Source organism: Branchiostoma belcheri, unplaced genomic scaffold (genome assembly GCF_001625305.1).
Source record: "Branchiostoma belcheri isolate BF01 breed outbred unplaced genomic scaffold, Haploidv18h27 scaffold10, whole genome shotgun sequence".
NCBI lineage: Eukaryota > Metazoa > Chordata > Leptocardii > Amphioxiformes > Branchiostomatidae > Branchiostoma > Branchiostoma belcheri.
Genome location: NW_017802380.1, coordinates 4,215,082 through 4,240,960, shown reverse-complemented (window position 1 = coordinate 4,240,960; position 25,879 = coordinate 4,215,082). Strand labels below are relative to the sequence as shown.

Sequence of the window (25,879 nt, the reverse complement as noted above, 5' to 3'; positions counted from 1 at the left end):
GCATAAAGCACGAAAAAATGGGACTTTACAACGGCGATAAATGCCTGGTAATGTTTGTGTTTCATTCTTTGATCAAAATTCTATCAGACTCATCTGTCATGGTAATGTTAAGGTAGACTTTCCTGGAACTTTGTGTTTGGTAAATCCCACTAATTTGCAGCGGGATCTATGAGGAATGTGACGCGCCGTCAACAGGTGATACCCCGTCACGTGTAGCCGCAGGGCGTCGGTAGAACCAGTTACAAGCCGCCATGTCGTGTGGCCGTGAATCTCCCTGTTCGTACAGACCGAGACGTCTTGGGTCTTGAACCTGACGTCCATGTTCTGCATTCTTCGGCGAAATGAGCCAAGTAAGTACAGTGAACGTTACTAGGTACAAAATATAGCACAGTTTTTTCGTCCTCTTGTACGTTCTATGTTATGGACCCAGATAAAGACAATGGTTTACATTTGACATTTCTAAGGTCTGTTATGTGTCAACAAGCACTACGGTAAATCACGTGCACATGCCACTGGGGTGTTGGTAAAGGTCGCAGTTACAACAAATTGAGCCAGGTTTATTTTATAGAGGCCAAGTTTATGCGAAAACAGCTATCTGAAAAGGTATTATTACATACATTATGTGTGCCTGTGCATACTGCCTTTTATCAGGAATTGCTTCTGCGACGCTTTCGGTGATAAACATATAGCAATAACTGTAAGTCAGTTATTAGCGTCTCTTCATTTGTCAGATGTTGACACCGGGTGTCAGTCTGTGACGAACGTTAAAGTTCTCGAGTGTCATCTTCTGGAACAAAAGACGAGCACAACGTTTGAGGGCCAGACTTACACACACACCGGTAGGAGGATCGTTCTTTCTTGCTATATATCTGGTGGAATAATGAAACAGACATTGACAGATGAAACAAAAGGCTAGTCAGTGTTCTGCTTGTGTACCAGTCCGACCAGTAACCTCGTTGTGAGGTTTTAAGGCCATTGACTTAAGGTGACTTAAGGTGAATTGTGGGTTCGCACGGTGGCAGTAAACAACGCCAAGCTGGTTGCTGGATTGTGGAGTCTGACGTACATAACGTATATATTCAGAAATTACGTATACAACACAACTACTCTGTTAATTTTCAGGTTCTCACCATGGACACGGAAAAACAACGCCAAGGTAAGGATAGCAGACAATTCACGCCCATTAGGTGTTTTTGTTTCATTCACGTCAACTGTCACCATGGTCGCACTGTGCTGTGCCTATGCTATTATCCTCATTTGTATCCATTCCGTATCTGTGTATTTATCCACTGATGTCTTTGTCTTTCCGTCTCTAGCTACTTTTGTCTATGTGTCTGTCTATCTGTCTCGTTCTATCTCTGTGTGTGTGTGTGTATGTGTATGTGTGTGTGTGTGTGTATGTGTGTGTATGTGTGTGTGTGTGTGTGTGTGTGTGTGTGTGTGTGTGTGTGTGTGTGTGTGTGTGCGTGCGTGCGCACGCACATATATCCGTATCCTCACATCCTTATATCCTCATATATCCGTTGTTCAAAGCTTCTAAACATAACCCATACAATCCGCATGAAAGCCATGGTTGCTTCTTGAACGTTCATATACTACTACACAGTGTTTGATGTACAATACATTTGCTTTTGTCATACAGCAGTTTTGTCTGACTCGCTAGAATTCCTGGACAGACAATCCTCTCTCCAGATCAAACAGTCGAGACAGTCAAATGAAAGACTCATCCAAGATTACAGGAACAACAACAACTGCAACGTGGCCCAGAAGCAGTGGTCCCACGGACAGGCCAGTCAACCCAGTGACGTTAACAGAGATAGAGACTCTGGGATTGGCACACAGCCAAATCGTGTCCTACAGGCCCTGTGCACAGCTGCTGTGGAAAGACCAAACGACCCGGAAAACTCGGTCATCGGCGCGTTTCAAGGCCAGGTAGTAGATGGTGAGCATAACATGTTTTCTCGCCCAACGTCAATTTGAAGAAACTTTGCTGATGTTGGCAAACACACGACCACGAGCATGTTTTTTTTTCCTAAAATGACGTTGTCTTGCTATTGAAGATGCCATTAAGCAATGTGTATATGTTAACACAGGCCAGTCCATATCTGACGGTACCGCGGGGCGGTCTCTCCGCAGCCACTGGACAAACGACTGGGTCGTCCAGACAAGCGACATCAACACAGAGCCTGTTCCCACCGGACGTCTGCAGCCGACACGTATAGAGCTACTGTCCCCGCCACTGACGGGGGAGCGACTGAGTCACAGCAGTGACCCTAACACCAGCCTGAGTAGTGGTCAGTACTTCTAATTTGTCTTCCCATATTTCTAACCGTTACTTTGCGTTCGTTACTTTACGGATGATGATGTTACTACCGTTCGCTGTCTTACAAAGTGTCTTAAACATTCATTTCTTAGTTAATAAATCTCTGTAAAGAAAGCTAGGCATCGAGATTTAATTTCAACCGTGGCCTTCGAATCATCCGCACACATCATGTATAGTTCAAGTCTGTAAAAGAAAACTCCCTGCAGGCTTCAACGTGTCTGAAGATACACCGATGGCGAGGGCCATCTGGCTTGAACAGATGGACTGGAGAAGGGACTCTGAGGGAAACCGCCAACAGAACAGAGTGTTTCGGGACGGTCAGTCTGAAGTATTCACAGACCAGCAGCCTAGAGACAACAGCAGTCACGTCAGTGCCCGCCGTAGAAACAGTTGAGTACCTTAACCAATCAAGACGTTAATGTTTTTTTCTCTTACTCGCTTTGCCACTGCCTAGTGGATGTCAGCTAGCCGAAGTTCTTCTGATGTTCGAAAACTGCTTTGTGTGCAAATCATCCCGCCCTTCCTTCGTTTACCATCTTGCGCATCCAGGCCATTAAATGACTATGATTGGTCCACACACAGAATCAGCCGGCCCAGTCATGTCAGGAGCGTCCAGCGCTTTTGGAGGGATGGGATCCTACACCGAGCATGACAGAGGTAAGGGATACCGTACTTACCGGGTATAATGTGTAGCGTGATGACTATGCCGAAATACTGCCTTTTGGAGTAGAGGAGTTTCTTTATTATGGATAAAAGGTCGGACGAGGGGAGAGGGCTCAGTAACGTTTTGGACCGTATCCGTCCCACCGCAGCGACATCTAGCTGCAGAGTGAACCAGTCAGTATTACGTACCCTGGGGAAGGTTGTAGACTCACAAACAAACACTGACAATTGGCTGTGTACAAATACCGTTGTTTACCAGTGATTTAACCAACCTGGTGCTATGTTTGATTTTTTTCCGCAGGTCAGTCTCTATCGATAAACACCGATCCAAAGCGGTCCCTTCGACGCCAATGGACGGCCGACTGGGTAGGACAGCGCATGCCGGGCGACCCAAGCGAAGACGACATGTTTCTTTCCTCTGCAAGTTTGCCGCCGATACGCATACAAGGACAATTCCGCCCAGTTAGTCGTCAGAGGAGTGACGCAAGTGTCGGTCACAGAAGTCTGCCATCGACACGGGGACAGAGGCAACTCGGACAAGTCAGTCGTCAGAGGAGTGACCCAGGAGTCGACAAGAGAAGTCTGCCGACACGCACACAGGAACAACTCCGGCCAGTCAGTCGTCAGAGGAGCGACCCGGGCGTCCGTCGGAGAAGTAGTTAGTGTTTCAGCAACTGTCTTTGTACGTTTCTTAGAGTAATTTTGAGAACATCGTCATGACAGGTTGATATAGACTGCTAAGGCTAACCCTTGCCAAGGTGTACGATAAGACTGAGTATGTATGTGTGTGTGTCCGGAGATAGCTGCAATGAAAATGGATTATTAAAACTCTGTCCAGGCTCGGAGGGCTCCTACGATCCGCCCATGACCGTGGCCTCCTGGCTTCAGCACCACGCCTGGTCCAGCAGGTACAGCCACAGACAGGCGCTCTGGCGATACCCCTCGTACCCTCAAGGCTACTCTGATGAAGCCACACACTGGAGGCCGAGAGAACACAACCGAGCCAGTTGAGTACGGTTTGAACATATTGTGACAGATTTTACATTCTACAATGTTTGCAGAGTCGTGAAACGATAAAGTTTGGAAAGGCATGGTTAGATTAATTTCTGTGGCAGGCCACAATAAGTTTTGTAGTATCTACCAATCAGAGTGAGGATTACTGCTACTGGCTTACGTCAGTGCTCGGTTTGTCTAAGTAAGGATTACTCCTATTGGTCCCATTGCAGGATCAGCAGACCCCCTGTTGTCGCTACACAAAGCTTCTCGTGTCCAGCAGACGAGATCACACGACGAGAGCGGCAGAGGCCAGGGATATAGTACGTACATTATTTTGGCGACACCTCTGAGGAGGAGCCGTTTTGACAGAACTACGATTTGATTTGAAAATATTCTAAAAATTACTGTATCGCCAGGGAATTGGTTTTTGACAACACCTTGTTGGACCGGCCTTCAATTGTGCATAGCAAGGAGGAAATCTAATGTAATTATAATGGTTAGATTGGGGAATAAATACTAGTATGCGGTAGTTGAGGAAGGGGAAAGAGTGGTGGTGGAGGTGGAAAAGTTGAGGAAGGGGGAAGAGTGCGGGAGGGGGTAAGGTTTAACCATCCAATATGGCGAACAAAACACAATCATGTTAATAATGTAAATGCGCATCCAGGGCACCCCAGCTTCCGGAGACAACGGTCTAGATCTAGAAGCGGAAGGTCGGATCCGGGTGTGCGGGGCAGAACGGAGACTAGGGTCGGCAGAAGTCGCAGTCGGAGTCGGAGTCGACGGCGTTACAGCACAAAACGTGGTAAGTATAGCTGCGGTTTATGATGGATTAGTACCATGGATCGTTGTGCATTTGGACACAGTAAGACAATGACAAAAAAGTTGATTTCTGAGCAATGCTCAACATAGTCATAGGATAAATGCATTAAGTTAGATACCTATAAGCATAACCATTTCGGCTGGTACAGTAGATGGCGTCCATAGGCTAGGCCTGGCGCTATGTTTGACAAAGCATCATTTAAAATGTCTCTGTTATCGCACACGAGGCGAGTGGAGGCCTGTCTGAATGTCTTTGTGGCTAATGTCTTATGCACAGATTCCACACCCCAGCCACCGACCCAACCTCCTGTGAAAGTGTACACAGAAGAAAATCATGGCGGGAACACAAGAACTGAACAGAAAGAGGAAAGTGAAAACTCTGAGCCAAGAACTTTTTTTGGAAGCATCAATGCCCTTTTCCTTCGCATGCGGCTTGCACTGGCAGAAAGTGGTGAGTATCAATCGTTCCCAAACCAATACAATACCTCCATTTTCAAGTATGTGATATAAAGCAAGGCAACTACCGTTTGGTTGATGTCATACATGTACATCTGCTTAAGTCGTGTGAAACAAAGCTGCATACGAGTGGACAGAAAGTGGTGTTTTTGAAGCTTTCCAGAGTGATAGAAAAGTACCTCTTTGTCTGTGGCAGTGTTTGGAGCGTTCTTCACCTCAACGAGTGACGATAAGAACAAAGACGACGGAGGAGACGACAGCAAGGCTGAGAAGAAGTGAGGTATGATTATGGTAGGTTGCTTCTGCTTGCATTTAAGTTATCCTATATCATTTTTATAACTTCTTAAAGCTCAAAATCTAATCTAAATCTTACAGATCCTCATGGCGTGCGTACGGGTCGTCCGTTTCTGGGGCCCTGGGACAGGAGAGCTTATCATCATCATCAGATGACGATGACAGCCGAATGAGGTCACTGTCATCGGGGATGATTGGTGAAAACAAAATGGCGGCCAAGAAATTCCGTGAACGTAATATGCCATGGAGTCAGCTTGGGCAAAAAGTGTTGGTGTTCTAGCAAAACGACTGACTGAAGTTGGACGATTTAAAGAGCAAGCCGTATGAGAGGATACTCAATGGCATGTTATCAATTTTGTGGCATGGTATAGCATCACGAATCTTCCACAACAAACAAGGATCGGCAGCAGCCTCTAGTGTTCGTGGAAACTGGATCTTATGGTCTTACGTCTTACGACCGTCGCACGATCGATCTGAAACCGATGGTATTTTGGGATAGTCGTGCTCTCAGATCCTTCTTATCTTAGAGCCTGGTTTCTCATAACTTGCTTGAAAAGTCTACATCAAAATTGGGCTCCGGTCTATTACTAATGCGACCGCGCTGTAAGTTAATCATTAGCTTCTTATCATCTACTGTCTTGTGTACAGATCATGCCAGCCGAATTATGTAAATATGTAGAGATTATAGATTACATAAAACAGAATATATAATGTCAGACAGTAACAAAGTTGTCGTCATGGGTAATTTTGCACATGGTGGTAATCAGCCTCCTGTAAAATAGTACACTGATTTGGTCTCCCACACTACTTCTACTATCGATGTGAGCTGTTGTTATTCTGATACACGTGTGCCCGGAGGCATCAAGTGTCCTTTCTTCTGCTAGCCTGGATGTCAGGCAGTTTTCAAGGCCTTCCCAGGCCAGGTCCTCGGCTCCAGAGCCAACAATTATAGTTTTAGCACAAATGATACAGGTTTAACTTTACCTGACATCGCCCTGCACATAGTCTAATTCGGGAGCTGTGGTAAAGATTTACTTGGGGCCTGTTGGCCCTGACGCCGAGGAGCTGGCTTGTGTAGGTCCGTCCCACCCCCTTTGTTAGCAGCTAGCCACTGTGTCATGGGAGGTCGACAATTTACATTGTATCCTTACACAAGACGTCTTAACTTGGAGCTTTATCTGACACCAGGCTATTCCTTACGCTCTTCAGTGCAGTGGATCAAGTGAGTGCAACGAACGCTGTTTGGTGTTAGGCCATATAAGATATTTGTTCATACTCGAATGCCCCATGTAAAACCGTTTACATATTTTCCTGGAAATCCAGATTACCTCCAAGCAGATCCAACGGTGGCAATGCAGTAAGCAGTGTTCGTGGTGGCTATTAGACACTGCTTGGCCGATTGGATACTGCCTTGCCACCGTAGGATCTGCTTGGAGATTACCTGTAAATAGTTATGGCCATGCCTGGGGGAATTTCATGAAAACTTCAACATAGCAAAGTACGAAATTGCAAAGTATTTGGACTCCATGGGCAGATCCTTATACATAATTGTAGACTAAAACCGCCAATTATATAAAATCTGCTAAGGTTTCTGCAGTAACCTTGAGACATCTTAAGCCAGGTAAGACTTTTGTAACGCTGAAATGTCCCTGAAAGGTGTCTTTTCATGTCAAAAATAGTCTGACTGGTTGTCACAGCTACACTGAACAGCTGAAAACGCTGTCGAAGAGTGTAGTCATTAGTAATGTAGTAGTAGTAGAAGAAGTAGTTCAAACTTTTGTAATATGCCCTAACATGATTCCAACATTCAAGTACAGGCAGCAGGTATGCTAGTCACGTAGCAGTGGCCTTTGATAATATCTCTCCTTCTGTCTGTTGTTTATGTTTGGGATTAGACTGTTACGGCCGCCGTAACGAACAGCCTGCAGCGAGAGCTGTCAATATAACCAGGTTCCGAATCAAACGGGAGACAAAGTCTCCTTTTGCAGGCCAGGCTAGCACACAAATAGTCTACACAAGCCGGCGCGAGAATTATATCTCTCTCCCTGCCTTAAGGGGTAACAAAACTCTGTCGTTTAGAAATGATATAGACAGTAGTTGATAAACTGTTATATCTGTAACAGATCAGATTCTTCTGGGTTGTCTCAGTGCTCCTCTGATACCGGTCCGACCAGTTATGTCGTGACGTCACGACTGACCTTAAGGCACACAGCTACAGCAGGTGTGATACCATTTTTCTGTTGTCGCACCCGGAGACAGAGCGTTTATCTCAAATTATCGACAGTCCGCCTCCAGGCATCAAAGGCCCAGTACTAGTGGGAGCCACGAAGAACTGACCTGAAGGTAATGGGGGTCGGTATGTTTCTTTCACAACAACATTGTGTTCTTTCACACGGACAAGATAGTCAAGCAATAACAAACATGTATTGGCCAGTCACCTTATAATCCGCACAAAGCAGACGGGACCGGACGACACGGGATCGGGTAACGTTGTGCTACCGATGCCCTGGTTATATAGAAGGGAACCTTTGTACATATGTGCTAAAACATGTTCCAATGCCTACAATTACAGTAGATCTGGGCAATACATTGATATCAGACATTTAGCTACATAGTCTTCGTCCATAATCGTTACGTATTAGGGCATATACTCTCTTCGCTCTATGTAGCTTTGTTAGTTTCGTTGGTGTATCAATCGTACACCTGGTGTCACTTCATGTGCCGATGTTGTTTATCTTTGCGTCTGTTTGTTTGTTTGTTTACAGGCCCTCCCCATGGAGTTTGAAGAACACGATGGTAAACAGAACGGACGACTTGGGCCCCGTGAGTCAATTTTATTCAGTACCACTCTACACGTCCAAACACACACACACACACTATCCGAAATCTGATCAATCACAATTTATGAACATCGTAAAAAATTCTTAGCCTGGCTACCAAACCTATTATAGCTCCCGAGTCCTACATCCTCTCCCAAAAGTAGGACTCTGGAGCTATGATAGGTTTGGTAACCAGGCTAAAAAATTCTGACAACTTTTTTGAGTTAGATCTGAACATGCCTAAGTGAGATAGTGACAGAGACACGTTTGCTAACACTTTCTCGCCAGGGAGCCTGTCCATGAACCGTCTGAGACGTTCCATGCGGAATCTACTGAGGGGTGGGAAGAAGAAAGGGGCAAATAAAAAACATGAAGAGAAACAAACTACCGACTCTCGCGAATTCGCTCTACAAAGCCATAGAGATTCCATTGATCTGAGCACCTCGCCCAGTGAAGGACAAAGTGAGTGTGTGGTGTGTTAGTGTGTTTGGCTGCAAGCTATCGCTATCTCTGTTTAATAGCAACACCTTTCAGTAGGCTGGCGTAACTAAACCACGCGTGTACGCTTCAAGCAGCCCTCCCACTTGTCAGGCCACTCTGTGGGGCGGGGACTACGGATCGCTGGACAGTGAAAGCTTGGGTTACACAAACTGGTGATAATATATTACTTTATAATAAGGCCGTATTACCATAGTCTCATCTCATAAATGACATACTCGAAAGTTCTCATACTACCCACAAGAGAGAACATACTTGAAGAATACCGTTAGACCTTGGTAATTATAAATATATAACAAATTCCGATCATTTTCCCGTACAGACCTGTCTAGATCCCTGGAACTACTGGACAGGCAGTCATCCCTCCAGATCAGACAGTCCAGACAGTCGAACGAAAGACTCATCCAAGAGTACAGACACAACAACGATAACGTTGCCCAGAAGCAGTTGGTCCAGGGACAGTCGGTCCAGGGACAGTTGATCAAGGGGCACCCGGTCCAGGGACAGTTGGTCCAGGGGAAGCTCATCCAGGGGCACCTAGTCCGGGGACAGTCGGTCCAGAGACAGTTGATCCAGGGGCACCCGGTCCAGGGACAGTTGATCCAGGGGCACCCGGTCCAGGGACAGTTGGTCCAGGGGCACCCGGTCCAGGGACAGTTGGTCCAGGGGCACCCGGTCCAGGGGCAGTTGGTCCCGGGGCAGTCGGTCCATGGACAGTTGGTTCAGGGGCACCCGGTCCAGGGACAGTCGGTCCATGGACAGTTCGTCCGGGGACAGTCAGTCCAGGGACAGTCGGTCCTGGGACAGTCGGTCCAGGGACAGCCGGTCCATGGACAGTTGGTCCAGGGGCAGTTGGCACAGAGACAGTTGGTCCATGGACAGTTGGTCCAGGGGCACCCGGTCCAGGGACAGTCGGTCCAGGGACCGTTGGTCCTGGCACAGTCGGTCCAGGGACAGTCGGTCCAGGGACAGCCGGTCCATGGACAGTTGGTCCTGGGACAGTCGATCCAGGGACCGCAGGCCGTACAAGTAAACAATGAAGTTCTGGACCTTAGGAATGGTACAGAGCTAAAGCATGTTGCACAAGGCGGTGGAAGATTGATAGCGGAACGTCCACATGGGACGGAAGTATCTGGCATCAGCACGTTTGAAATGCACGCAGGAGAAGGTTCGTATGTTTACAGGTTCAATCGTTTAAAATCGTACCATTTCTGCCGAGACTGGTTAGGGGTTGGCACTCACTGGCCAACTCGATTAAACAGAAACCCAGAAGCTTCATAGACGTTTGTGCATTTAGCTCATCTTAGATTGGTATTGTTCAGATGACTATGTTACTGTTTTGAACACAGGAAGCCAGACGAGATCTCCCGGCTCATCTCATTTTCGCCATGACCGTCTCGACTCTGGCGTCGAGATCTTATCACCAGACACGGAAAGGACACACAGTACGCTTTAATGTTTATAATAATTACCATGTAAAATGATGCATCTTTCGATATGATATATAACTTAGATACTTAGCCATCCTATAATGGCGATGTATTAGATGGGCATTTTACAATTACGAAATATGTTACTTAGATAGGAACAAGACAATCAAGGACAGCACCCTGTTTGGCAGAAACTGCAGAAATCAGCTGTGGATAATGGGAAAACACATTCCAGATTAATTAGTTTACTCCAATGTTTTAACCTCTGATGCAGGCTTTTATGTATCGGACGATACTGCGGGGCGGTCTCTCCGGAGCCAGTGGACAAACGCCTGGGTAGTGCAGACACAGCAGCAGCCCGCGTCCCATATAGTGCTACAGCCGATACGCATAGAGTTACAATCACGACCGAGCAACGAGGAACAAGTCAACAGGACGACTGACCCTGGCGGCGGCCTCAGAAGTGGTTAGTTTCTTTGAATATTGCTGTCTTCGTGTGTGCGTACGTGCGTACGTGCGTACGCGCGTCCTGTTTCCTGTGTCATGAAATAACTGCGAAGACCCTCTTGCAGGCGTAGGTCAGTCGGAAGATGCCCCCATGACGATGGCCCTTTGGCTTCAACATGAGGACTGGAGAAGGTACTGTGGAACAGACCGGCCACAAAACCGCGTCTTTCGTGCTCGACAGGCCGAACTGGAGACAAACACATGGGGTCCCATCCGTCGTAGGAGCAGTTGAGTAGATTGACGATCCCCCTCTTCATATCACTTGCCTCGGCTCAGGGGATGCTGACTTTCCTGTGATATTGGAATTATTCTCCGTCCCCTTTGTTTGGTGGGTTGCAGAACGCCTTGTGTTTAAGGACGTCTCTCCATGGTCGAGATTTACATGTAGAGCTTTGTGGGCTTTCTTCGTTTGTGATGCGTTCTTGTCATCTCACTTTTCAGAATCCTCCCAAATCTTCTCTTCGGTTCTTGCTTGTATAAATAGCTAGATGAGTGGGATAATGCTGCGGTGCCAGGGACGTCCAGAATAGCCACCGAAGAACGCAATACGAGCACATCATACTGTACATGCGATCTAATTTCCCATTACGTCTTACTGAAATTTGTACTACCTTTATAGTCTAAGTATTGCATCGTTATACTTTTGATTCAGTGTCACTGTTTCTTCCAACCATTGATGTAAAAACCATTGCTATTGGTCTACATTAATGTGGATTCTGATGATCTAAGCAAAGATCAATACTATTGGTCCACATGCAGAATCAGCCGACCCGCTCTTGTCACGTGCTGCCCGCCTTCGGGAGACGAGATCAGACGACGAGGGTGTTAGAGGTAAGGGTTTACGTTACAATAGGTACAGAAAAAGTTAGACATTTCGACATGACTGACACGGTGGGTTTCTTTAGCCTAGGTACCATCCTATTTGTATGCCGGGGCTCCCGTACTCGCTCCCTGCCCAGGGAGCGAATATGGAAGCCCCGGCATACAAATAGGATGGTACCCAGGCTAGGGTTTCTTTGCCAGCGTTGACAAGGTTATTACTAGTATTTTCCATTTTTCTTCACAGGTCGGTCTTTATCGGTGGGCACTCATCTCGAGCGGTCTCTTCGGAGCCAGAGGACAAACGACTGGGTGGGACAGCTGGCACCAGTTCGTATACAAGGAGAACTGCAGCCACGGGAACCAGTGAGCTACAGGAGTGCCCCGGACGCCGCGAGGAAAATCAGTTAGTGTTTTAGTAACTAGTTTTTCGGGGGGAAAAGTACAGGTCTTTAAGGGGTACTGGTTTTTCATTCTCAAAAATTGTGTCTTCGAATACTTCTATATGATTTATTATTTTGAGACTTCAAATAAAGATGCATATGAGGGCAGATATCTATGAGATTTAACCACAGCCCTTGTACACTTTGCGACTTGTCAGAAGACTGTAACCATGAGAAGTATGAGTGACTGTAGCCATTGTAGCATATAACTTGCCACACCCGTCCATAAAGGTTCACAATGGTGGTAAGACAAGTTTCTCTGCATCGTCAGTGAAATAACACCACGTTGTATCTATTTATTTATTTATTCAAGCTTTGCCACAAGTGGAAGGGAAGGGAGAAACAGGTGGAGACCACCTTTACAGGCTCCCTCCCCAAAGACATAAATGACATTGCAATCAATCATAGTTAAAACTAATTAAACATATTGCACAACATCGTAAGTAGACAATAATAACAATATATATAATTGCACAATTTCATAATAGCTAGCTCTCTGCACATGTACATCCGGCCGTGGAAGTGCCCCATGTCTACCGTGGCCTTATTGCCAGACATGTGGCACACCGACAAGCAGACGTCCACGTGCAGAGATTGTCAGTAACAAAATGATCATTTTAATGATCTCTTTAAAAATCTCTTGGTCAGCGATTTGACAAGACCCCGTTTGAATGTTAAAAGCTCGGACTGCCCCGAAGCGACAGCCCCCATGTCCCGGACTCTGACTTCCAGTCTCTCAGTCCCTCTAGGTACCAAGCCGCGCCTGGATCCAGACGATACCTACGACCGTTTCGAAACATTTGTCCAAAGCCTCGACAAAATCCGGACAGGTTAGTGCTCGGTTACTTACTGTTAACTCGCTGATGGTGTCCATGGTTTCCGATGATCACAAATGCTCCATGCTTTCTCTTGAGTATCGTTCATGTGCTCTGATTGTTCCCCATTTTGACAGCGAATCAGACGTCATTAACATTTTACAGTCTCTTTCGGATCTGGCCTTCTTGAATTGATTCGTATCGTATCGATACACCTCTTCTTGGAGTTTTCGTATGTATCTTGAAAACGTTGTTTAGATTCGGACCCGGACGACGCGCCTATGACGATGGCCTACTGGCTGCAGAACTGCGCCTGGAGCAGGTACAGCCATGTGGAGGGGTTCTGGCGATATCCGCGCTACGCTCGGGACTATCCGTTAGATGGCACCAAGAACAGACGGTCCAGAGGTCGCAGAAGCAGTGAGTACAGCTGTAATTTAATGAATTCATTAATGCATCTACATCTGTATATATCTGCTCTCAATATCAATCAATCAATCAATCAATCAATTAATCAATCAATCAATTTATTAATAATCAATCAATCAATCAATTTATTAATAATCAATCAATCTATCTATGTATCTACTTATATATTTAAATTTTGTATACATGTATTTTATCTATCGCAGAATCACTTGGACCGGTGACGTCAGGCGGTGCACACTCAGCATCAGAAGATGAGAGAGGCAGAGGATATCGTACGTACAGGAATTTGTAAAAATTTAATTAATGGCAACCTGGATTCATTCTGACATTGTCATGCCCATGCTAACACGTACCTTTTTGCATTCATCCAGTCTGATTGCATCTAACGTAAGATGGATAAAAGATGGGAAAGCTTCATTAAACATAAACCTGTCATCCGTACCTGTCTTTAGGTCAAGTCCTAGTGCCGTCCCGCTCACGACAAGAATCGTCAGATGTAGACGGCGACAGAGAACATAGACACGGTACGTTTAAGGACGCCTCCTGGTTCGACCTCATCACCGATGTATACAGATAGGTTTATCTTTGCTCGTCAAGACTTCATGATGAAATGGAAATTGCTTTAAACACGTAGTTTGCGTAATCCTGCTGTAAACCGGATTTCTGCACATTCATTATCTATCATATTTGTTCATCCCCAGAGTCTAGAGACCATGTCAGCTCCCGCTCTGGTCGCAGACGGGACCGTTCGTCAGATCACAATAGGCACAGAGGAAAGGAAAATGGTACGTGAAGTTCGTTTTGGCAAGTGTCCTTCTTACATACTATCTAGTAGTATAGGCAGAAGTTTTAACTGCTAATAAGACAACTTCGTTAAGCCTATGTGATGTTTCTCTTTGGATTAATGAGTTGAACAGTTCAACCGTTTGCCACAAATCATTTGCAATTGTATAAGTACAACATCTGAACATAATACGAAACATTCTCCGAGACATGTTTTCTTTTAAGCATTACCTGACCTGCCATCCCATGTAGGACATCTTGGCTCTAGGAACAGTCGGGAGAGGTCGTCCGGAAGAAGGGACAACATCAACGATCGGCCAGAGAGGTCAAATCAGGAGGGTAGAACAAGGAGCCGACGGCATAACAATAGGAAGTCACATGGGCGAAATCAGAGGCGTGGCAACACAAAAATTAGTAAGCATTGCAACTTAAGCAACCTTTTATTGCTTTATCGATTTTTATCGATTTTGTTTGGATGTAATGAGTATCTTAACAGGCTGCATGTGTCATTGTTTAGCTATCCCGTTCTCGTTTAGGTGTCGAAGTGATAGAAAAATCTCGATGAGGGAATCGAACATATTGAGCGTAATTAATTTTCTAGTACACCCGGTAACTCCCATCACCGCAGGTGCCAGTTCAGACGGTAGAAGTCGGTCGCAGGACCGATCGCGACCAACAGCGGGAGTTCACGTAGAAACAAAGGTAGAAGGAGACGTGTCGAAAGACAGTGCTGGAACTCAGCTCAAGCAGCGGGCGTCATCAACGGCGAGCACAGGCAAGGCGTCAGAAGGAAACGTGTCGAAAAACAACCCTGTAACTACAGGGAACCAGAAGACAACGGAGGGGACAGAGGGTAAGTAGGGACGGCTGCACACACACACACACACACACACACACACACACACACACACACACACACACACACACACACACACACACACACACACACACACACACACACACACACACACACACACACTGTCATTCTTTTCCAAGTTGAACATCGTAATTTGTATCGTCATAGTAAAGGTATGTTACAATACTTTGCTAGTTTGCAAGTTTGTAATTTGTTTTTGTGAGTTCTCGTAAGTACCCCTTGCTGTTTTTTTTTCAGACGGCATCAAAAGATCTTTGTCTGTGGCTATGTCTGTGGGTCTCTTAGCAGGGAAACAAAAAGACGATACCAAGACAGAAGGGAAGTCTGAAGCAAGTCAACCTGGAGGCAAAGGCAGTGCTCAAGAAACCACCAGCAGGAGTCCAGGTAATACGTCTTTCAACGGTCATCAAATATCACTTGTTTTGTACCAGGGAACAAATATGGTCATACGTTCACTACACCTTTGGGATGTACTTCATAATAGATGTTATAGAACTTTATTGCACGACAATTGCACAAGGTACAATATAACATGCTGACAGACAGTGATTGACCTATCTTTTGACACTAAGCCAATGGCACATTCTGATGGCCTGATACACAAATAAACTGTCTTCACAGGTGTCACTTCTGTTTTCAAACGATCATTCTTCGGGTCCAAGAGTGACGATAAAGACCAAGCTGGCAGTCCGACTGACACACAGGGTACACAGGCTACCGTACATCAGACAGGAACAGACGACACCAAGGCTAGGGGAGATGCAGGTATGTTCTGTCAAATGGATGATATACATTGCCAATTAGTCGTGGAGTACTAGAAGAGAAGGCCCGAGAATTCACTAACCACGCCAGGCTACCCCTACTTCTGTTCTTGCCATGCCTTGTTGTGCAAAACATATCTAAGTGTGGATATTTATGTTTTTACAATTGGCCGCCTATAATGTTTAACAAACGTCACCTGATAACAATGAGAGAAAAGTTACTGGACATTTATCACCTTTTTCAGGCAGCAGAAAAGGCTTATTGTCTGCCTCACTGTTTGGAGCTCTCAAATCAGAGAAACAAAATGATGATATCAAGACACGCGGTAACTCAGACAGTCACCCGGTAGGCAAGGACGGTGTTCAAGAACAGACTACCCGGAGCCCAGGTATTTAGAAATACAATTGCATGGCCATTGATATAAAAGATGGCAATCAAAGATTGTTTCAACGTTTAAACACGTTTTCGTCTCGTACCCTGATGCAGATATGATATGCACTGTACCGTTTCAACTGGAACACTTCAACATTGTAGGAAGCGACAAAGATCCATTGTCAGTATGTCAATAGTATGTTCTGATAAGCAAATATGTCTGCTCTTCACAGGTGTCACTTCTGTTTTCAAGCGATCATTCTTCGGGTCCAAGAGTGACGATAAAGACCAAGCTGGCAGTCCGACTGACACACAGGGTACACAGGCTGCCGTACAGCAGGCGGGAACAGACGACACCAAGGCTAGGGGAGATTCGGGTATGTTCTGTCAAATGAATGATGTACAATTGTGATTAGTCATTGGAATGCCAGAAGAAAAGGCACGACTCCATGAGCATGTAATGTTGACACTGCACGCCAAGAATTTACCAAGCACGCCAGCCTACCCCTATTTGTGTTATTTCTAAACCTTGTTGGGCAGAATATATCTTCGAGTGTAAGTGTGGAATACATTTACTAATCTTTTGACAGGCTTCGGTAGTGTTTTCAAGCGATCCTTCTTCACATCAAAGGCAGCAGACAACGACTCTGATGCCCTGAGTATGCATAGCATCAAAGGTAGTGTCGTGAAAAACGACGAAAAACCAAAGGAAGAATCAGGTATTTTCAGGATCTGTTTCTGTATATATACTAGGACATTTGCATGTCAACATTCGTCATTTCAGCTACCAGACCCGTAGCTTGTACCTTTAAATGTACAGTCAGTTATTACTCTATCATAAGTATCTGATCTCCACCGTAAAGTTACTTGTTCAAGACTACCTGTATTCCGTTGAGGCAGAAAGCTTCAATAAAGGCCTTCCCCCTTTCCTCATTCCTTTTCTCAATTCCTTTCGCACATACTGCCTGCCTTCTGCCTTCGACCTGGTACCTACCCAGGATCCTTCAGTTTCATGAGCATGATTCGTCGACGATCATCCTCGGCATCATCATTGTCATCATCAGAGGACGATGACCGCAAGAAGGGACACCGCCGACCTGTTGTCACAGGAGGACGTAAGAACGCGGATAAAGACCCTGGTAGGTGCACTTAGTACAACGTGTTTCTGCTCACGTGGCTTCGGCCACGAACCGTCCGCCATGATGGTGGGTTGTGTGAAATGTCCTAACCCTAACACCTCATCATGCCTGCTGCCTGCCTGCGTATCTAAAGGGTATCTAATGTGGCCATATTGATAAGCTTGGAATATTTCTTAAAAGGTATCCTGCCTAGCTTATTCTCTTCAAAATATCTACAGTTTAACATTTAACCTGTTACCTGTCAATACATGGGTAACAGTGCTGAAACCAAGGCTATGACCATGGCCATTACTAAGTCGTTATTGCTGACTTCAGGAACTCCAAGAAGATTAACGCTGTGCTCGATGGATTTTCTAAAAATGCATCAAAGTATCGCATTACTGGTGCATGCAGAGCTTCGTATGGTATGCTTTCTGTGACTTCTTCAAACATCTTTTGAAGAATTCTCTACATACGTGATCACGAATTCCTTCAGAATCGGCTGGGATGTTCGGAAACGCGATGCAGTCCTTCAAAGGTCTGTTCGGAGACGATGGCAAAAGCCTGGCGGAAAAAGAATCAGAACATACTATCATGTCCACCGGACGGGGACGGCTATCAAAAAAAGAAGCTGAACACAGCATCATGGCGACTCAAGGCAGCAAGCTATCGCGGAAAGAAGCAGAACACAGCATCATGGCGACTCAAGGAAGCAGCCTGGAGAAAAAGGAAGCAGAGTTTGGCCTCATGGCAAGCCAAAGGAAAACCCTCGCTGAAAAAGAAGCTGAACATAGCATGATGGCAAGCATGGGAAAAGGGCAAAACCAGTCAGGTAACTGGTTCATATCAAGGGAAAGCTTTCAAACTCGCGGTGATGTCCGCATGTTAACACTGCTTCTAGATTCTTGTCATTTTTGACAAACTATGATTGGCATTGGATCGACTTGGGTAGCGGAAAGTTGTTTAAGACACCTAATATTTTTACAAAATGAGATACATGTTAAAGAAAGCTAACATTGCTATATACTTATGTCATCTTGATGGTTTTGATGACTTTTCTTCGCTTTTGTATGTGAGCAGAATCCTAACAGACCTCCCTCCTCGGCTTGAAGGTACTGCAAAGACCATTCTTTGCTTTACATGTTAGATCTGGTAGTTGTTGTTTCCATAGCTATGTCCTCATAAATGGTGGCTATTGACATCTATACGTTCACATTCCGCCAGAATCCAGCGGTATTTTCGGCGGCCTGTTCGGCATGTTCAGCGGTGGCGACGGGAAGAGCCAGGCGGAGAGGGAAGCGGAACACAGCATCATGGCGAGCCGAGGGGACGATTCAGGTAAAGAGTTACTAGTCTGTGATACCCAAGCTTCTGTCCGGCTCCCTAGATGGGTGGCGGACTAACTAGGGAGCCGGCGAAAAGCGAGGTTAAGTCAGGCTAAAAAACGGGCTACCATAAAGGACAGAGGTGTTAACAACGTTTCCCCGGAGCAAGGTCTGGGTGGTTTTTGACATTACTGTGTCGTGTTTTTATACCATTACGGTACATTGTTTTATGATTATTTGTGGTGTACTGATGGCTGCTGTTTTCAAACATATTGACGGATTTTGTGAAAATGGCAGCAATCCAAAAACATCACGTGATCAGAAACAAAGTGCCCATCATTAACCAGTTACGTCAACGAAATAAAAAAGCCAAGGGCCGTAAGGTTTTTGCCATATATGTATATCAGATATTGTTCTCCAACACTAAAACGTCGGTGATACTTCAGTGTAACGTTTAATCTCGTTATCATGATCCTGATGTTCACCAGAATCAACGACTTTCCTGTCAGGGTTGTTTGGTGGGAATTCAGCTCCCGCTGACCGTAAGAATCGTGCGTGTGAGGTTACCTTTACATCTTCTTTCGCGACCGGCTTTGAAGTTATGACGACAAGGGCTATGCATGGGTTTGCATATAATCTAACGTCTTCAGTTGTCGCGTCAGCATGAACATATTATGCCTCGGGACTCTCATATGAATGCAGATATCACCATATGTATAAGGTTACCTCTGCAGCTTTGGCCATAAACAAAGATGCTCTTCATAAAAGATTCGATTTGAAAATGTGAGCGAGAAACATAACGTCGACGCCTTGCGATAAGGTTTGGGCAGTTGCGGGCGTTACAGTTGTGATATGTGATTTACAGTAAAATCCCACTTCTGACACCATCTTTTAAGTAGACTGGTATCCATTCGTTTCTCCAATTTGTTCCATTGATAAATATTTAACATGGAAGCAAGCAGAGGAGCGAACTGGGATAGTCTGGATACCGGGCTGTCTTATATATACTGAATTGATTCGCTTTGACGTAGCTTAAGCCGGATCAAAGCTAATCAGTTGTCACGTTGTCTGTAACGTTGTCACGTTGTCTGTAACACTCTTCGACTTGCTCAGCAAGCGGTATCCAATGCAAAAGCTTTTTTGTTGATAAACGCCAGCTTGCATGCCTATTGGGGTATGTGTCAAATAACGTTCTCTTACTTAACAAAAGAACAACTTGTTTATAGATGGGAGCTCGAGTCAAGGACGTCGAGAGTCCATTTTGGGAGCGCTGGGATTACACGACTCGTCATCATCATCATCATCGTCATCAGATGATGAGGACGGTGCGATTTCGTCGTTGTTCTCTGCAATAGGGCTGGGCTCGGCGGACGCCACGGGGCCCAGGAAACATGGGGGTGGCCACAAGAAACAGGATGCCATGAAATCAGCTTGGGCAAAACGAGACAGGGGTGGTGGTAAGTGTCCGTTTTTATTCGCAAAAAGGAACAGGTGTCTATTTAAGAGACAAAAGTGCTCTTTTTATGGTTTTATGACATCGAACTGTGATAGCTCACAATTAGTCGAAATAATTTGTGAATGTCACAAAGACAGATGAGATTGTTAATGAATGGCTGACAGTTTAATCGCCTTATGTTATCGCGTATTTACTCCAGGAGCCAAGAAAGGAGGGGACTCGTCTATCTTTGGCTTTCTCGGGTTTGGCGGAGACAGCGACGCCCATCGCCATAGTCACGGCCACCGTCATCGTCACAGAGAAAGGGCACCTAGCACACCAACCACGCCACAACTCCCGTCTATCTTTTCATCATTTCAACCAAATTAAATTAGAGCAATAGAGGGAGCGAATACTGTGAAAATGGTGGCCGGGATCGACTTCGTGTTTATAAGAATGGAATCGTATCTCGAAAAAGTCTAGATCTGTAAAATGCCACACATTTAGAGTAGGAAGTCCCCTCGCTCACAATGAATGATGGGTTCGTCCAAATTACTAGTATCTCTGATGCATGTACTTTATGAATACATTTCCTGCTCCTGCTGTCTAAGACCTACGTAATCCGTCTTTCGTCCTTGTTAGCTGTTCTCCCTGTGTTCCATGGCAGGACTCTCGGCATTTTGTGGCTGTTTGGGACAGGGTTGTCCGAGCTGGCAACCTTTCCCGATGGAACCCTTCTCTGTGGTGGGCAGAAGCAAAGCTTGGCGTTAGGGTACATGTAAGCACTGGCCCCATGTGGTTCTGTAGCTCTCGTTAACCATGCCTATGGGGGGCATTTTTGTGTACTACATAAGCTTGATAATGAAAACTAATGGCAACATGCTTACTTCAACTGCAATAGGTGTTAACATTTTGTTGGACATAGAAAATATCACTAACACTCTGCTGTATTTGCTGGAATATATTTCTTACCTCTGAGATCTTTCACTAGCTCTTCTATCGAACTGAACTCTTGTTCCGGTACGACGGAGAGCAGACCTGTTGGACTTTTGTCGACCTTGAAATGGCGAACAGTGATTTCTCCTTCTGTCTTGGCCCTGACTGACACGGTGTAAACATGTGATCCTGTCAGCAAGGCAAACAGAAGGTTTTTGTTAAAATGAAGCAATTTATTTGTACTGTTGTACCATGTCATTTTACAAGGTAATGATTGATGCTTCTAGTTGTTGCGAGTTGTACAAAATGTTGCTGCGCGCTAACGTTTGGTAATTTGGTGCTTTGTTACTTAGTTATACAACTAGTGCAGATAGAAATGAAGACCAGAGGCATGTAAATAAATCTTTTGATGTCTACATTTTCTTGTCACTATTTTCTTTCAGTCCGATACTCTACCCTCCTCCCTAAGGGGGCTTAGGATGGTAGAGTTCGGCAAAAATAGGGTCTGACTGGCCAGGGGAGTGGGTCCAACATTGGTGTTTCATTCCCCCATTGGAAGAAAACTGCACGGGCAAATTAACTCTCGGGTGGCTTAACTCCGTTGGCCAATTATTCATGCATCCCCCCCCCCTCCGCATAGCTAAGATTAGATTAGTTTCTTACCCTGTCCATGAGCGTCTCGCACCAAGAAGGCTCCTGGCTCGGTACCGTCTGCCAGCAGAAGTTCTTCTGAGTCCTTCCTCCCGAGATTGCCGAAATACCAGCTGAGTACACGTAAGTAAACACTATAGTATGGCTATACCTACAGGGGGTGCCTTAAACATACAAATTCTGTTATCAGTCCTATCAAAGTCCAATTAGAAAATACGCTGGTGGGTTACGGTCAGTGGATTTTATACTGGGTTAGCACTGTGACATTAATTAACAGATGCAGAATGAACTGGTGCGAATCGTGAAAACTCACTCTTGTTGCTCCAGGCTGTACACAGGTGTGACATAGTTGTACGGCACGCATCCCTCCTCCCGTGTGTCCAGCCGTCTGGCCTGGTACCAGACATTGTCCCTGTAAAACATATCAACTGCCTAAGTTGGCTTTACTTACAAAATAATCAATATTGAAAATGAACCGTTCACATGTACATGGAGTAACCGCTAAATACAACTTGACTATGCAACAAAGCATCTTCAACGACAATCAAAAGCTCATTTGCCTTTTGTTAGCATTTAAAAGATATTTACCCGTAATCTAGAATTTCCAATTCTTGTCCCTCTTTGATCTGAAGTTCTCCTGCTTGCTGAGGATCAAAGTCATAAAGGACGACAAACTTGGGGTGCTCTGCAAAACACAATCCAAGGAGATATAAGTCTTCCTATAAACTCATTGCTACAATCCAAGCATAATGTAATTTCTGATATTCATCTTGCTGTCTAGAAATACATCTATTGGTACTGTTCTTTAAAAGGATTATACACGCCATTCAGTGGTTGCATCTACCTTTAGTGGAGACCTGGTCGTCTGTAGATGAAGTGCGTTTCTTCCTGAGTTGTTTCGCCCTGTAGTGATCGCTGTCCTTAATCTCCTCCACACAGTCACACGGGAACCAGCCCTGCCGCGCGTCGTGCGTGGTCTCCCCGTACCACATGCCGTCCGGCATCTTCCGCAGCACCCGCACCACGTCACCCGCCTCGAACGCCAACTCGTCCGGCTGCGCCGCGTCTCTCCGCACCTGACATGCAGACGGCGCCATGTCAAAAATGTCAATAAAATTCATTTGTGTTTGCAAATATAATTAGGGAAATTGGTATTATTTCCAACACAAAGAGTTGACTCATGACATGTTGAGTCGGGTCTGTACCAGGTAAAAAATGATCCTCGTGAGACATTTTAAAGAAGACGAAGTGTCTAATCGAAAATTTGGTCGAGTCAACTTCTTGTGTTGGAAACGGTTTAAAATTTCTATGATCAGAATTCTCCTCTGAGAAACTTAAATTGAAGTCTTAAAGATTGATTCACCTTGACTGACGTCAGAGGGAAGTCCCAGGAGTAGATGGCGCCTCCCTCGTCGTCCGTGGTGCTGTACTGGAACGCCTCTATCCACCTGGTCCGCTCGCTAGGTGTCGCCACGGAGAACACCATCTCCAGCTCCTGTCCATCCTTATCCTCCAACAGCAGCACGCTAAACTGGTATCCTTCGTCCTGGATGGCTTGTTGTGCTTTGAAGAATTTGAGAAGACTGCTTTTGCGTCTTGACAGGGTTAGCTTCTTATCAGCAACTGGAGTGACTGCTTCTGTCTTGTCGTAAATGTTGTCCTCGACTTCCTCCGCTTGGACGCGGTTTCGCATACAGTAGTTGAGCACGTCGTAGCTCACCCCGCCGCCTCTCTTTTGTCGCTTCTTCGCCAACAGGAGTACGTCAGTCAGGACGATGACGTAGCGCTGTGAGACCTTGTCTTCCTTGCTCCTAATCCAAGTCAGATCGCCCTGCTTGACGATCCACCGTGATTTACTCCTCAGCGGGAAGGGCAGTTTGCACCGGTCGAACGTCAGCTTCTCTCTGAGGACCTCCTCGAAGTCGTGATGCCGTTCCTCGTCGCGGACCGCCTCGTTAATGATGCTCGCTACTTTCTGCGTGTCCTGAAGGGCTTTCATGGCGGACTGGGAAAAGTCTGAACTGTCTTCTCTGTTGCTCAGGATCCTCTCAATGAGGAGGGGCAGCCGAGTGATCCTCTGCATGGGCAGCATGAGGAAGGACGTCATGGGGAGTTTGCTACACCTGGGATCTCCTTCCAGCCTGCTCACCTGTTCTCTGACCTCCTTGTTCTGGGCGATGACTTTCCTGACGACCCGGGAGTGTGCGTTGACCTCCTTGCAGTACGTCTTGTAGGGATCTAGGAAGTTCTTCAGGGCGTGATTCTCGATGATGTCGCAGATGTCGGAGATGACCGGAGACTGCTCCTTCGCCCTCCGCTGAAGGTCCTCGAGGAAGGCGACGCTGACCTCCATGATCTGTCTGGTGTATCTGGAGAGACAGGAGAAGACTCCGTGGCCGATCAGCGCGTTGTGTTGTAAGATGGCCTGCAGGAAGTGTTCTTCCAAGACGCTCATGCTGCGGAGGTAAGACTCCTCTGTCGTTAAGACCTCGAACATGGCCTCTTGGAGATGCTGCTGCTGCTTGGACAAGGTGTACTTGACGTTGTTCTGGACGACTTGCGGCTGTCTGTCCCACTTCGGGGCGATGGTAGACTGCCAGCGCACAGCCTTAGACCCGTCCACCTCGTCCTGTACCAGTATGGCGGTCTTAGCGATCTGTATCTCCTGGTACAGGGGCGCGTCAGTCATGAACTCCGGCAGAGCGGTGTAGGAAGGAAGGGTGTCGTCGTAGTCTTCCCCGGTGTAGAACGTCGTCGAGACGGGTTCGCTCTCGAGATCAGCGGATCGGGCGACGACCGTGACTTCGTACTGCACGGCTGGGTCCAGGTCGTGATATGTAATGGACGGCTTTTCATTCGGATCAACTTCTTCAGCCACGCCTTCGGTAGATGGTGGCGTGAGACGTGATAGCCTTACTAGATAATAGTCCACTTCGCCGGGGAGGTTTGGAGGCTGCCATGCTATGATAACGCTAGTTTCGCCTATTTCGTCTACAATTAGATTTTCAGGAGGAGGTACGGTTGCGGTTGGCTTTGAACCCTCTATTTCTTGATTTGTGTCTGCAGGTGACGGGGAAACGTTGTCTGGTACATCGTCATAGTACTCGTCTGGTTGGCAAGAATCCGCTTCAGCGGGGCTTGATGATTCAAGAACGTGTTGCTGAGAAGCAGGTGTGGTTGACTTTGGACGCGCTGGTTCGTGGCTTGCGCTTGTCGTAGACGGAGGAACGTCCTCTGGTATATCGTCATACGTGTCCTCGTCGGTCTGATCTTGACTCGTGCTGGCAGCAGAGGGAGGGGTGTCAGCTGGAATATCGTCATATGTTTCTTCTGGGTCAATATCTTCGTAGGTTTCCTGATCATCATCGTCTTGCAGTAGGGACCTATTTCGACATTAAAAGAAGGACCAACAGTTTTCGTCTTAACAGGCACAAACGCCACGAATAACAGGGAAACAACTTATACAAGACCGTTATGTCGTTATACACGTGGTAGGAGCAGACTCAATACATTTGATTGTTAAAAACACGTACAGTTCGTGATCTGTCTTTAAGCTTTTATATCCCACGCACCGTCATGTGTGGTGTAAACGTAGCAGAAAATATGACAAAACCGACATGTCAATGGTTATATAACTCATTAAAAGTAGCTATTTTAGCCGGTAGGGAAAACGCATCATGTTACTGCTATTTCAAACACCCAATATTAAAGAAACACCAATGAATGCTCATTGGTCATGTAACACATTGCGTTGCCGCGTGCTACCCGCAAACCTACAGACTGTACTTTGGCCTGGGGCCTTCTTGGAAGCTGGAGCTGTTCTGTACAACAGGTTATTGACCTCGCGTAGGGCCATATACGTGACTGTAGGGGCGTCACGTAATTTATAGCTGAAACATTTACGCTGCATTACTCTTGATATCCAGTCGTAAATCGTGAATGTCCTTTCAAGAAGTCGTTCGCGACGTTAGCGTGGCCACAAAGTATCTTGACGAGTTGTATGAGTGTATTTTTATCCACAGTATAGCCGGAAGGGAAGGGCGGGTGGGATGTTGACATTTGTGGTTTAGACGATGTATATTGTGGCCAGGTGAGCGGTTTAAGCTTCAAGAACTTAACTTACAAGACTTGCCAGTCTATGGATTGAATGACTAAGTTCCTTTTGTCTGATTTGCAATGGAGTGTGGTGTAACTAAATATTAGAATCGGTTATCACTAAGCGGCCAGAAGGCGGAGGGAAGTACTGATTGGACCAGCCAATTGGATGAAAATGAAAGCAATGATGATTGCAATGTATGTAAATGTAATA

At 46.0% G+C, this 25,879-nt stretch overlaps 3 protein-coding genes and 1 long non-coding RNA gene across 4 annotated transcripts; 3 read left to right on the top strand and 1 right to left on the bottom strand.

Annotated features, from left to right (window-relative positions):
- Positions 1–270: 270 nt before the first annotated feature.
- Positions 271–3,997, top strand: LOC109469184. Its single transcript, XM_019767627.1, has 7 exons — positions 271–350; positions 1,123–1,156; positions 1,643–1,942; positions 2,094–2,294; positions 2,906–2,980; positions 3,288–3,644; positions 3,825–3,997. Exons 1-7 carry the CDS (start codon positions 342–344, stop codon positions 3,995–3,997), a joined length of 1,149 nt encoding a protein of 382 aa, XP_019623186.1. The 5' UTR covers positions 271–341.
- Positions 3,998–4,173: 176 nt separating this feature from the next.
- LOC109471556 lies at positions 4,174–5,537 on the top strand. Its single transcript, XR_002140307.1, has 4 exons — positions 4,174–4,302; positions 4,647–4,784; positions 5,079–5,252; positions 5,454–5,537. It is a non-coding gene; the product is annotated as an uncharacterized LOC109471556 (long non-coding RNA).
- Positions 5,538–7,112: 1,575 nt separating this feature from the next.
- Positions 7,113–20,403, top strand: LOC109469180. The gene is made up of 25 exons (XM_019767613.1): positions 7,113–7,172; positions 8,317–8,374; positions 8,659–8,832; positions 9,191–10,036; positions 10,218–10,313; positions 10,573–10,764; positions 11,565–11,636; positions 11,872–12,030; positions 12,808–12,897; positions 13,141–13,302; positions 13,515–13,583; positions 13,764–13,835; positions 14,013–14,096; positions 14,347–14,508; positions 14,723–14,947; positions 15,209–15,355; positions 15,593–15,736; positions 15,978–16,121; positions 16,339–16,482; positions 16,696–16,824; positions 17,104–17,244; positions 17,720–18,055; positions 18,448–18,561; positions 19,775–20,005; positions 20,204–20,403. Exons 2-25 carry the CDS (start codon positions 8,326–8,328, stop codon positions 20,371–20,373), a joined length of 4,152 nt encoding a protein of 1,383 aa, XP_019623172.1. The 5' UTR covers positions 7,113–7,172; positions 8,317–8,325; the 3' UTR covers positions 20,374–20,403.
- A 178-nt stretch (positions 20,404–20,581) lies between these two features.
- On the bottom strand, positions 20,582–24,940 carry LOC109470283 (rho guanine nucleotide exchange factor 26-like). The gene is made up of 7 exons (XM_019769196.1): positions 22,934–24,940; positions 22,415–22,646; positions 22,159–22,255; positions 21,884–21,982; positions 21,583–21,683; positions 20,956–21,108; positions 20,582–20,722 (listed from the first exon to the last, which is right to left on the bottom strand). The coding sequence occupies exons 1-7, from the start codon at positions 24,257–24,259 to the stop codon at positions 20,622–20,624; spliced, it is 2,109 nt and encodes a 702-aa protein (XP_019624755.1). The 5' UTR covers positions 24,260–24,940; the 3' UTR covers positions 20,582–20,621.
- Between the last annotated feature and the right edge of the window lie 939 nt (positions 24,941–25,879).

What these genes read in the sequence shown, in the direction of transcription:
- LOC109469184 (XM_019767627.1), top strand. An exon ending in CACGGAAAAACAACGCCAAG is followed by an intron (nt 1,157 to 1,642) that starts GTAAGGATAGCA and finishes TTTGTCATACAG; the next exon opens with CAGTTTTGTCTGACTCGCTA. An exon ending in GGGCGTCCGTCGGAGAAGTA is followed by an intron (nt 3,645 to 3,824) that starts GTTAGTGTTTCA and finishes AACTCTGTCCAG; the next exon opens with GCTCGGAGGGCTCCTACGAT.
- LOC109469180 (XM_019767613.1), top strand. Translation starts at nt 8,326, where the DNA reads ATGGAGTTTGAAGAACACGATGGTAAACAGAACGGACGACTTGGGCCC. An exon ending in TGGCGGCGGCCTCAGAAGTG is followed by an intron (nt 10,765 to 11,564) that starts GTTAGTTTCTTT and finishes GTCCACATGCAG; the next exon opens with AATCAGCCGACCCGCTCTTG. An exon ending in CAAGGCTAGGGGAGATGCAG is followed by an intron (nt 15,737 to 15,977) that starts GTATGTTCTGTC and finishes CACCTTTTTCAG; the next exon opens with GCAGCAGAAAAGGCTTATTG.
- LOC109470283 (XM_019769196.1), bottom strand. Translation starts at nt 24,259, where the DNA reads ATGACTGACGCGCCCCTGTACCAGGAGATACAGATCGCTAAGACCGCC. An exon ending in TCCCTCTGACGTCAGTCAAG is followed by an intron (nt 22,647 to 22,933) that starts GTGAATCAATCT and finishes TCTGCATGTCAG; the next exon opens with GTGCGGAGAGACGCGGCGCA. An exon ending in TACAGCCTGGAGCAACAAGA is followed by an intron (nt 21,684 to 21,883) that starts GTGAGTTTTCAC and finishes ACGTGTACTCAG; the next exon opens with CTGGTATTTCGGCAATCTCG.